The sequence below is a fragment of the Odontomachus brunneus genome, unplaced genomic scaffold (genome assembly GCF_010583005.1).
Source record: "Odontomachus brunneus isolate Ranch 3 - 2012 unplaced genomic scaffold, Obru_v1 Obru_scaffold_020, whole genome shotgun sequence".
Classification (NCBI taxonomy): domain Eukaryota; kingdom Metazoa; phylum Arthropoda; class Insecta; order Hymenoptera; family Formicidae; genus Odontomachus; species Odontomachus brunneus.
Genome location: NW_022639470.1, coordinates 2375988 through 2387716, shown reverse-complemented (window position 1 = coordinate 2387716; position 11729 = coordinate 2375988). Strand labels below are relative to the sequence as shown.

The following is an 11729-nucleotide window of genomic DNA, read 5'->3' as shown; positions in this document are numbered from 1 at the left end:
GAGAGAGAGAGAGAGAGAAGAGGGGTGCGGGAATGTAAGGAATGCGTAGTGTAGGAGCGTCACAACGTTCGTGGCGGCAATTGTCGGAGTACGTGAGCAATGGTGTGCTTATCTTTGATCTTTTTCCATCGACCAATCCCTATTAATATATCAATCGACATTGCTTGGCGTTCTATGCGTCAGTTTGACGAAAGTGAGTCTCGCGCGGAAGTAAGTATCGAGAGAATAAAAAATAGGGATGTAGGATTGTCGAGACGTATCGTGAGAGCGTTATTAGTAAACAATCTCGTCATTTTTCGGAATGTATAATTAATGCTTGTCGCGACGTACCGAGTTAACGTTCCTTACACTTGCTATCGCCATCGACTCACAAGTAGAACCGGACGATCGCCGGATTTATTAATCGGGAATTAGAAATGCAATGGTAACTAAAGGGATACAGAGATAATATGACGCGTGACGCAGAATCTTGGTAGGTAGCGTCGATCTATTAGCAAAGGGTGTTTCCTGAATTTCACATAAGTTTTTACCATTGACAGCTTGATGCACCGAGAGAAAAAAGCATCTAAAAAATAAAGAATTATTCAGTAGATATTAATAGGATATATTTATTTACATTGATATAAAATATTTTTTTCATATAATATACACTTTTTTAGAACCTTCGTTGTTTTTTAAAGCAATTGTTTATTCTACTTAAATAAAGAAATTTAGATTTCAGTAGATATTAATATCCACAGAATAAACAATTTTCATTAATTTTTATATTTTTTCAAGCATTTTTTCTCAGTATAGTTGCTATACATTTTCGACCAATCATACTTGTTTTTAGCTATATGCATTTCTTACTGTTGATTAATCCAGAAACCGGGAACGTGTTTCTATATTAATTAAGAGTGGTGAGAAACGTGTAGTCAAAAACGAGTGTAACTCCTGGAAAATTTTGAACTATCGGTTTGTCGAATGGTAAGACTCTTGTGTGGAACCAAATGCTCACCGAAATACAGAAAAACTTATTCACGTTCAATATTCCATTTAACACAATCACCGATCGCCTATTAATGATTTACCTACGATATTAATAGCGATATTTCTGTCATAGATATAATTTTATATTCTCCATCCGAAAGAGAGAGAAACCAACACGAGGTACATTTACAGAACTCGTTTAAGAGAAATTCATGTTGCCGCGCGTAGCGAGGAAAGTTCTTATCGTCTCGTGAAATTTATTTTAAGCGCATGCCGCAAGGACGGTGGCGCAATAAGAGATAACGAAATGTTATTTAGATATTTAGCTTCGCGCCATATTGCGCTGAATTCCAGCGCAAAAAAGGAAAATCGTTTTACCACTGCAGACACACCGCGCCGATGATACCACACGACAGGAATACGATAACGGATGTCGTAATTTCGGCGCGAATCGACTCGAGGATCCCACGATCCGAAATTATGCACGTTCGTTCAAAGGAAAAACACATCGGCCCCTTTCGCGATGCTCTGCGGCATTATGCGCGACTAGGCGCACCTCCAGCGAGCACACAGCATATATATACACACACCCCATCCACCCGAGCACAGAACATCCGCGCGGCGGCCACGTTTTTTTGGTTTTCTCGAGAACGTTCGAGGAGAATCTCAGGCCGATGGACGGGTCGCACGCGACCGCTTACCTGTCATTGCGATGAGAACGACGGTTGCTTCTAGCCACAGGTGGCGAGTCTTCATCTCGATAGCGCCGTGCGAATTCCTCGGGATGGAAGGATCCTCCTTGCTCACGAGAGCGGGTCCCGGGTTCACAGACGCGCACTGACACTGTATACTCGCGCGAATCCTCCGCGGCAGTTAGGTCGCGCAAACAGAACTAGGCAGAACTACCCGGCACCACATCTGCTTCGTTACTGATGCTCTTTTGTCTCGTCGTTTACTGTCACCGTTTCGACGAGTCCTCGTCACCGCCGCCGTCGTCGTCGCCGTCGTCGTCTTTCTTGTCGACGTCACCGTCGTTGTCGTCGCACACCCGCGACGCGGGATACACTCGACGTTACCACTCGACGCACGTTGTCGAAATGAGACGCGCCACCGGGCGACACGCCGTTCACTGGGGAGCTGTCAGACTTTTCACCCTCGCCGGTCTCTACGCTTCTCACGCGACGCACCGAGAGAGCGCTCGATTCAAAATCGCCGTGCCGGAAACGCTCGGATTTACGTCCGTGCGCCTCCAACTTACCCTCCGTGCTGTTCGCCGCGATCTCCCTCGCTCGCTACTACCCCTTTTCCCACTCCTTTGTAGGGTGTGTGTTTTGCCTACGTGTGTGTTTCTTTTCACCTCAATCTGTTTTTTTTTTTAATATTATTCTCTCCTTCGCGTCGGGATCGCGTCGCGATAGACGGTGATCGCGATCGACGGTGTGTGTTATCGATCACCGCGTGCCAAGGAGCGCGGCCACCAGAGCACGAACGGAGATTTTAAGCACTGTTGACAAGGTAATTGCACGTATATCTGCACTGGATTGCGACGGACGAGACTGAGCGTCGCCGCGCGAAGCCGTTCTGTCGCGAGTCGCGCTTGCGTCGGCCGCCCTTTCATCCCCACCACACCATCTCGCCGCTTCTCCCTTCCGCTATCCTCTCCTCCCCCCTCCTCTTCCTCCTCTATCACCTCCACTGCCACCACCACCACCTTCGCTCCTTCGCTCTTCCTCCGTATCACGCTCTCGCCGAGTTGTCTCGTTCCTACTACGGCCGATTCCCCCCGTGTCCTACTCCTCTCTCGTCCTCTCTTTCTTCCGGACGCTCGCTTACCAAACGTTCCCGTGCCACCGCCGCCGCCGCCACGAGCGGCCCGCACCCCTCGGCACGCATCCACACGGCCTGAAAGCCGCGCGTGATCTTATTCCAGACATCCCCTTCCCGCGGGGGTAGGGGCCACCGGCAATTTCGAGCCCTTCGGATTCAATTTGTCGAAAGTTTTTTTCTTGAATGCGGTTTGTTACGTGTCATCGTTCAGCCGGCATTAAGACGATTGTCGACGCGCACCGCGCTCCTCGCCACCGACCTCGACTGGCGGTCGCGTGACCGCGCGAACCCTGCGTGCGCCACTCGTTACGCACCCCAGACGATCAGGGATCGCGTTCTTAATTCGAACGTTAAGAGTACGCCCTTTTTATTCCAAATCCCGTTTTCCTTACATGAGCGTCTCGTATAAAGTTCTCAAGTTTATCTTGAGAATCAGAAAGGCGTTCAAATATACGTCAAGAATATAGCCGCAAACGTCTCGTTCCTTTCACATCGTCATTTCCAATTTGCTTCTTTTCGTCTTAAAGTCGCGAGTTCACGGTACACGAGCACGAATCTAGGAGGTACCCCGTTCGATTCCACGGTTTATTTTGCTCCACCAACCGATCATCGCTGACCCTTGAGAAGTAGCTGAACGGTCGAACTGATACTTTCATCGAAACGCGAAATCTCCTTGGGGAACCTGCTTAAATTGCGGATTTCATCATCGGGGTCAGATATTGGAGCGAAGGTGATGGGGCACGCGTCGACTACGCGACCTCTTCAGGGTTAATAATATCCGGGTCACCGCACGTAACTCTATAATTCACGTACGACCTCGATTAACAATAAAATGATTTTTACAACAAAAAGTGCGAGGAAAAGAGAGAGAAAAGATCCCAATAAACATCCCAGTTTTTGCCCTCTTTTTTTTTTAATTTCAACGTCCCACTTTTTGCGTCCTCTATTGTGTACTAGTCGCGTGGACAAAGATACGGTCACCCCAGGTAGCCGCGGTCGTCGTACATGCGACATCGCCACGCGTGGTACACCGCAAAAAACACGCGTCTTCCAGGAGGTTCCTTCACACCCAGAAGGTGGACCGTTCTCGCAGATGCTCCCGACGTAGATTGCGTCGGCCGCAGGCGTTGTTCTGTGGAATTGCGTGGCGATGCATGTTATGCCGATCGTTTGCTCAGAGACCGCGATTTGGAGGTACAACAGTAGTATTGTATACGCACAAAGCGGACCAAATCGGCATAATATAGCCAATACCGGGGGCCATGGGCACGCACCGAATGGCCGAATCGCGTCAAAGCCGTATATTGAAAATAGCATAGTGCAATTAACATCATGCCGACAGTGCTGTTATGATATTCGACAATCGCGCGAATCCGCCGTTAAATAATTCAGTTCGATCGCTCGCGTCATTATTTGCAGCAAAGTTGCTACGTTATTTCAAGATGGGCTTTGTATTCAGACAGACTTTCACGATTATCACGACGCATGAGGCAATCGATGATGAAAATTCAGTAATCGTTCTAATTATACTTATGAAGCAAATATATATAGAGAGAGTTTTACAGTGAAAACTGTTGCAGAATTTTACAGTAACAGAGAAACAGATCAAGATTCTACAGTAATGTATTACGTTTTATACACGTGTTATTTATATTTCAGGAATACTGGAAACATAATAAAACTGAAAAAGAATTTGTATGAACAAAAAACTATAATATCCTCTCTCGTGTATTCTGTGATGAATTAATTATTAAATTTACATTATACAATAATGTAAATTTCCGTGTTATATTCATGCAGCAAGAAATTCACTGAGAGTTGCACTCAGAGATTTTCATATCACATTTCACATATGGCTCTGAGAAAATTTTGATAATTTTTTTCAAATTCCTTTCATACTTCTATTTCGTCATTCTGTATGACAGAAATTCGAGTTCCATATGAAGCACTCACGAGCAATGCTTTTACAACCCTTTACAAACTTTTACAACCCTTACACACCTTTCGCGTGCGTTTTCATCGTTTTTCTTTGTCTGGTTATCTCAGTTTTCTTCATGAGCTCTATTTATACACTGATTGCGCGCACTATAAAGTTATTATTATTAATGTCACCGTTTTATCGAGTACTACTATCTAAAGCGATTCCTCTTAATTTGTTACAGCTGCCCGGCCACTTTCGTGGGTGAAGTTCGGAGTCACATAATGTCGATGGTGAATTACGGATAAGAAGAGGCGATTAGTTCCAACGCGAGCGATGTGTAAGACATACTATCAAGAAAGTATGATAAAAACGATAAGACCTTATATTGGTATACATATAGCGTTGGAGGGTTCACATATAACGGCGTGGCCGGCGCTTTGTGCCACTCCCACGATTGTAGTTAGGAATGAGTCGATATTTCAACACACAATAGCGCGCGGGCCGGACTGTTACGAGCTTCATCTCTCAAGTATTTCATTCTTCAATCAGTTGAACATATTACATCGACCAGCGACGTTTAAAGCATCGCGCGAAATTCTGGGACATGATACACGCACACAAACAAACACACACACACACACACACATATATATATATATATATATATATATATATATATATGTATATGTATATACGGAGGAGATATACATTACTGTGTATTTCCCGTCTGTTCGCATTAATCCTGCGGTAATTGTTTCAAACGCAGTTGAACTTTCGGTTGTTCTCAGGATCTCGGGGTGCACACCTTCTCGCCCAAGCGATGAAGTTTTGTCAGGAAATGCCGTTCAAACAACGGATATTAAGCGCTGTTTCTTCTCGCGGCGCATTTCAATCTCGTAGCGACTTTATTGTCGCGCATTCCGCGGCAGCTCGCTCGTGAAAAACACAAAAAGAAAAAGGAAATAATTAAAAACGCGCTGCGAACTCGCAGTTGCTGAATTCGCTCGACGGCGAAACGACGATGTTGTTGTTTGTGCGCGCGCTGCTAAATTGCGTCCGCTTGATTTCAACTAACATGCGCACACATTGCCTCGCGTGCGAGGCCCGCGCGGGTCTCCAAGATTTTCATTAAAATAAGTGTATCATCAATTTGCGACCGCGGTCGCGTCTTAATCTACGGCGCTTCAAAACTTGACTTACGCCACTTTCAGAATTAACAGCTCAATTAACCCCGCGAAACTTGGCCGCAATTCGCACCGCGGTATCTCGTATATCTCATTAATCGCGCGATTGCGCGTTTAATGAAGTGCAAACGTCTAAAATGTACTCGCGGATTAATTGGCGCGCGACTATTCTTAGATGCAGTCAAAGTTTCGTCGAATGCCTCGTGGGCGAAGAGATTCGGAAGTTTCGGCTATGTAAGGCTTTAGATCACAGCAGATAGTTTTGTTCGGATTTACGCGTGCCCGCGTGCAAATTTCCGCGCAACTGTACGGCTGCGGGAAGTTCCCGGTTGTTTAGAGACTGGCACCGATCGCGCCAAGATTCGGGAGTAACGATACGCACAAAAGTTGAGGAAAGTAATATTCCTCCTTATGTCAAGTAAAACTCTTGTTTATGTTCGCGCAATAATCGCATCGAGCTGGTCGGGAGAAACGTACGAGACCGAGTATCGAACGAGCGCAACGATACGAGGCAAACTAACTATGAATTCGTTCTAACGATCATCTTCACCAATGCTGTGTCTGCTTTCTTTTCTTTGCTTTTATCTCCAGAACGTCCAAGTAATTGATGTACGTATAAGTATTCTCTTACTCGAACTTCTCTTTTATCGATAAAAGCGCCTTTATAAAGGTGCTTATGAGTCAATTGGAAGGTTTGTAAGTTATATCTAGAGGCACTTTAATCGACAAAAGAATATTCGGGATAAGAACTTGAGTTGCAAAACGCTTTAGACAGAATGGAATTGAAATTCCGCCAAACATACACACATACACTACCAAATTCGAGTTATTATCGACGGGCTTGTGCAATAATTATATTACTAATTATTATTATTTATAATTATCAATTTAATTATTACTGCGCGAACTCTTTGATAATAACTCTCAATTTCGACTCTCAATTTCGACAGTTTGCCATGCTTTCTCAATTTCATTGCCTCTAAATCGTTCTACAACCGAATATATATATCCTTCGGTTTAATGACTCCAACGCGCAGCATAATTAAATTAATATTTTCCAATCGTACACATTTTGTTTTTTGATATTAATGTGAAACTATTACGGTGATATATACGATTCACTGTGTCATGGTTTCATATTAATTGAACGTTAAACTATTTGTATTATTCCTGTTCCTTTGAATAATCAAAAGACAATAAATTAATAACGCGCGTACGATTAGAAAATCCTGATAACTTAGTTGCATTGCGTGTTAAGGCTATTATGTCCGACTGTGTACGGACACGAGAAGACCCCGCGGATATCATGAAGCGAAAGCTGATGAGTCGAACATCGCAGCGTAAAGACGCATCGAAGTGCGATTGCATTGAAGTGCGAATGCACCTCCAGTAGTGTTGGGTAGTATCTAGATACAGTATCTAGATACATTTTGTGTATTTAAACCTGTATCTGTACCTGAGATACGAATCGAATTAAAGTATCTGTATCTAGATACAAAACATAGTATCTCAACGACTTTTCAGATATATTTTTATTTTCATTTTTCGTATTTTTTATCTGTAGTGGAAAAAAGTTTGTTCCTTTTTTATTTGTCTATGGCCTTACTGGCGTCACATATTCCACTAAGCTGCGCTCCGAAACATTCACAGCGCTCACGATGCTCAAGGCGTCCTCAGCCGGTTTGATTCGAATATCGCATTTACGATGCTCATGATGACCCATTTTCCAATCGTGGGCACCGTAAGCGCCGAAACGTCACATATGTTATGACTACAGAGCGGACTGTAGCGTTGATGATCAAATTTTAGTACCGCAGCGAAATAGATTAAGTAACGATATGTTTGAGGCATTTTTGATATGTAAAACTACAGAGTAACTTATATAATTTTTATATAAACAAACAATATTAATAAAAAGTAAAAGAGTTCAATATATTTTATATATATTTTATATATATTTTATATCATTATTACGATAAAATATAATTAAAAGTATCTGAATGTACCTGAGATACTTTTAAAGTATCTGAGTATCTGTATCTAGATACATTTTAACTTATGTATCTGTATTTGTATCTAGATACACTTTTTTACATTTTTTACATGTATCTGTATCTAAATACATTTTAAATGTATCTTACCCATCACTGACCTCCGCGTGATGGAATAAAAATCCTATTCGTCTTCACTAGCGGGCATGTATCAAAGCAACCTTGACGCTGCGCATTGCGCTCGCTCATGAATCTCCGATGTGCGATTTGCTGCTTAAACATAGAGTCACCGCGGGAGCGTCATGGACCGGTCAGCACACTCTTTATAGCGGCACATCTACGCCCGCAATTTATCTTTTGCCCCCTGCGCGCGCACGCCCTGTCTTTCCCTTTGTCGCTTTTCTTTTCTCGCCTTCGTCCCGGCTCCCCTGTCGCCGTCCTCCCTCGTCCCGCGAATCTTGACCCCGGAAGCAGCACGGCGGAGGAAGAGTGCGCGAGAGTCGAGACAGAAACAGGGTGCGAAAGGGAGAAAAGCGCCGCGGTCGGGAAAAGACGGTTGAAATATCACGAAGACATCATTCGTTACCCACCGCGTTTATCCGTATCGCCACCCTCCTTATGACCGCATAAAACCGTCTGCCATCCTCATTCATGACGGCAGCACAACGACGCGACCTGCTGCGGACCAGACCTGACTGTCGAAGCGACAATTGGTCGATGGCCGAATGGTCGAGCGCTCGAGATTCGTAAGATCGCGCTTTAATAGGACGGCGCGAGTGAGATGCGGAAGAGAGAAGAAGAGTGAGAAAGAGGGGGAGAGAGAGGAAAGAAAAAGAACGGTGCGCAAGGCGAGGGAGAAAACAGGACGCTTTTTTCGGTCGCGCCCGGGCCCGCCGGCATTACTCTCACGAGGACAGGAAGAGCACCGAGGCGGAGGGCCGAGACCCCTGAATTATCGCGCGGAGTTATTTCTTCTTTCTATATATCGTTCTTTACCTCGGATGCGCGCACATGTACGAAACCCAGGGCTGGGCATCGTCGCGCGGACGCGCCGTTACCTTGAACTGCGAGGGAGACGTAGGAGAATCGTAAGAAGTTAGAGGAGAATACATATCCCCCCCCTCTCTCTCTCTCTCTCTGTCTCTGTGAAGAATCACGTTTATATATAATTAGAACTACCCTCTCGCTTTTTCTCTCGACTCTTTCCTCTTCACACCTCCAATTGGACGCAAGATCCCTTGACCGTTTCTCTGACGAGTGCTAACTGAATAAGTAGTGTCGTAAGCGCGCTAATTGGAAAGTATACGTATATATTCTGTGTGTCACATGCGTGTGCGTGCTTGTTAGAAATGCCACACGCATTTCTCCATCCCTTCTTGTATCTTCCCCCGAAAAAAACACGCCGATCGCGTTGATCTACTATCTAAAACCGTCCCTGGCCGCGAGAGTCTCGGAGCCCGCTATGTGTCCCGCGTTGTTGGTTGCCGGCACCGAAAATGTATGCGTTACCTACGAACCGGAGGATGAAAGTTATGCGTTTCGCCCACGCCGCGCGGTCCACCCGAGAGATATCGGGAATGGAGTCGGTCGGGAGGAGACAGGGAGATATGTAAAAAAAAAAGAGAGAGAAGGAAAAAAAGAGCCGCAACGCACATCGTGTCCCGCTAGAAATATTGGATGACGCGCCACGCACTCTTCGGCGACCATCGAAGCACGGCCTTGCCGCGCGTTCCCTTTTGTTTTTTTTTTTTGTTTCCCTCGTTCTTCCTTTTTCCGCGCAATGTATTTTGCTCCTGGATTTCAGCCGTTTGTCCGCCCTCGACGCCGGGCGGCGCGACGCGAAAGAGATTGTATCACAGCCGCGAAAATCTTCCATACAAACTTCGCACTGAGCGCCCGGGGGATGCCGGCGAGAGAAACTTTCCTGTTTATGGAGAATTGATAAACGCGGGATACGCGGCGACGTAAAAAATACGAGCCGTGCTCGACGATCATTCGCGGTTAAATTAAAAGTATGCACGCTTTAAACGATACGTTTCGCCGGGGGTAAATATTGGATCCGTGCGTCTTCGTGCGCTCGCTCGCGCACGGACAAGAGGATAACACGCGCGTATTATTCTTACATTTTGTTGAAAAAAAAAAAAAACAAGAAATTAACGGCTAGCAGACAGTACGCGGGAGATAGGATTGGTTCGGCAAACAGCGGAGATTCGGAGTTATTGACGGCTTTTCCGATTTTTCCTCTCGCCAATTAGTTTCCTTGCTCTCCTCTATAACTCCTGCCTTCCACCCCACTTCCACCGGCCTATTAAAAGGGTATATATTATTGGATTTATTTCTAATGAAAAATTTTGCACGTTTTTTTGGGGGGGATTGCGAGCGAACTTTGGCCCTACGCAACGAAGAGCTTTCAATGTTCCGCGTACGTTATAAGCTTCAATGAACATAATCTGGCGACGATAAGAGCCGTCCAAGAGAAAACGAAATCTTCGGATACTAAGAATTTATTCGGGGGAGAATAAGAGAAGAATGTAAAAAAAATTTATTGTCCCGACGAAATTGACTATTTTCTCCCCTGAAAACACATTCGCGCAGTAATAAAATATCTCCGAGTTCGATCTGAGGGTGATTTATCGGGTATGGGGAATTTCTTATCACGCCGTACGTCACACTCGGAAAAAGTGCAACGAGCGATTCCTCGGCGCTGCCTAACGATCGCCCAGGAGAGCTGGAGTTTTCGCGCGAGAAAAAAGAGAGATATTGAATGCGTCCGTGCGCGCACGCGAATTTCCAGCGTTACGGCAGGCTGAAGTCATGGCGACAACAGTTTCGAAAGTGGCGTTCTAGCTCGATATACGCAGCTTTATAGACATACTGCGCGCACGACGCCGGAATAACAAATGCTCGGGAGACCGTTTTCTCGCTATGGTCTTCTTCCGCGCGCCGCAACGGCGATTTATCGTCCCGCGTCTCATTCCGAAAATTGTTTCGTCACGCTTTTACAGTCCGCCACGCCTTTCCCACACACCCACATCCATATATATACACACACATACACTCGATATATACACTCGATTTCTTTTTCCCCGTGTTATAGCTACGCGACAATGTAGTACGCGAAACTTCATTTTCCGCTTTGGTAGCGCAGATTGTCGTCGCTCGTCTCTGCGCTCGCGTGGCTTTAAGCCTTCGCGGCTGTGAGAGTTAAACTTACAAAGTAAGTAACGCGAATGGCTCGGCTCAGAGATCGCGAAGGGTTCAATCGTCGCTGTCAAGTCATCCGGGAAGTCAACTCCGGCAAACTTGCTCCCTGCGCCTTTTTACCTCGGAACGAAGCGACAAGTGCCCGCGGTGTATCGGCTCGATCGGCGTGAAAATACGTCCGAGTCCCGTTCGATCGACAATGAAGCGTTTCTCGCTCGAAGCGACAACGGTACAGCAGCAGTCGGAACACACTCAAACCTGCCGCCTCATCCTCCTCTCTTTCTTTCTTTCGCTTCTCTTTCGCAACCCTCTCGACCGGCTTCTCTCCTCTCCGCGCGGGACTTCGCATACCTTTTCCCGTGGCGTAGCGCGCGCGGATGGCAGTGATTAATCGCGCGAGGGTCGGTATTCGCAAGCGTACAACGAGCGACGTGTTGCTGCCCCCGCGCGTATCTCTCTCTGCGTATACCCGGAAAAAAAGACCTCGGGCTACCGTTCCCGACATCCCCATCTGCGACCCTGCTCCTAAACCCGACGTTTCTTCCCCGTCTTTTGCCTGCAGTCCTTTGGCTATCCGTTAGCCGCTTAACGTGTATTCTCTCTCTCTCTCTCTCTCTCTCTCTCTCTCTCTCT

The 11729-nt window shown here is 45.9% G+C and overlaps 1 protein-coding gene and 1 long non-coding RNA gene across 4 annotated transcripts in view; one reads left to right on the top strand and one right to left on the bottom strand.

Annotated features, from left to right (window-relative positions):
• Positions 1 to 2566, bottom strand: part of LOC116842039 (platelet endothelial cell adhesion molecule-like) — a 217415-nt gene extending 214849 nt beyond the window's left edge. For both annotated transcript variants that reach the window (XR_004377659.1, XM_032810682.1), the window contains exon 1: positions 1671 to 2566. Coding sequence is in view for 1 of the 2 variants with exons in the window: in XM_032810682.1 (XP_032666573.1) it covers positions 1671 to 1725 (55 nt within the window). In the remaining variant the exon portion in view is untranslated. The remainder of the gene's footprint in view (positions 1 to 1670) is intronic.
• Positions 1 to 11729, top strand: part of LOC116842040 — a 97609-nt gene that overhangs the window by 788 nt on the left and 85092 nt on the right. For both annotated transcript variants that reach the window (XR_004377660.1, XR_004377661.1), the window contains exon 2: positions 4959 to 5054. This is a non-coding gene — a long non-coding RNA (uncharacterized LOC116842040). The remainder of the gene's footprint in view (positions 1 to 4958; positions 5055 to 11729) is intronic.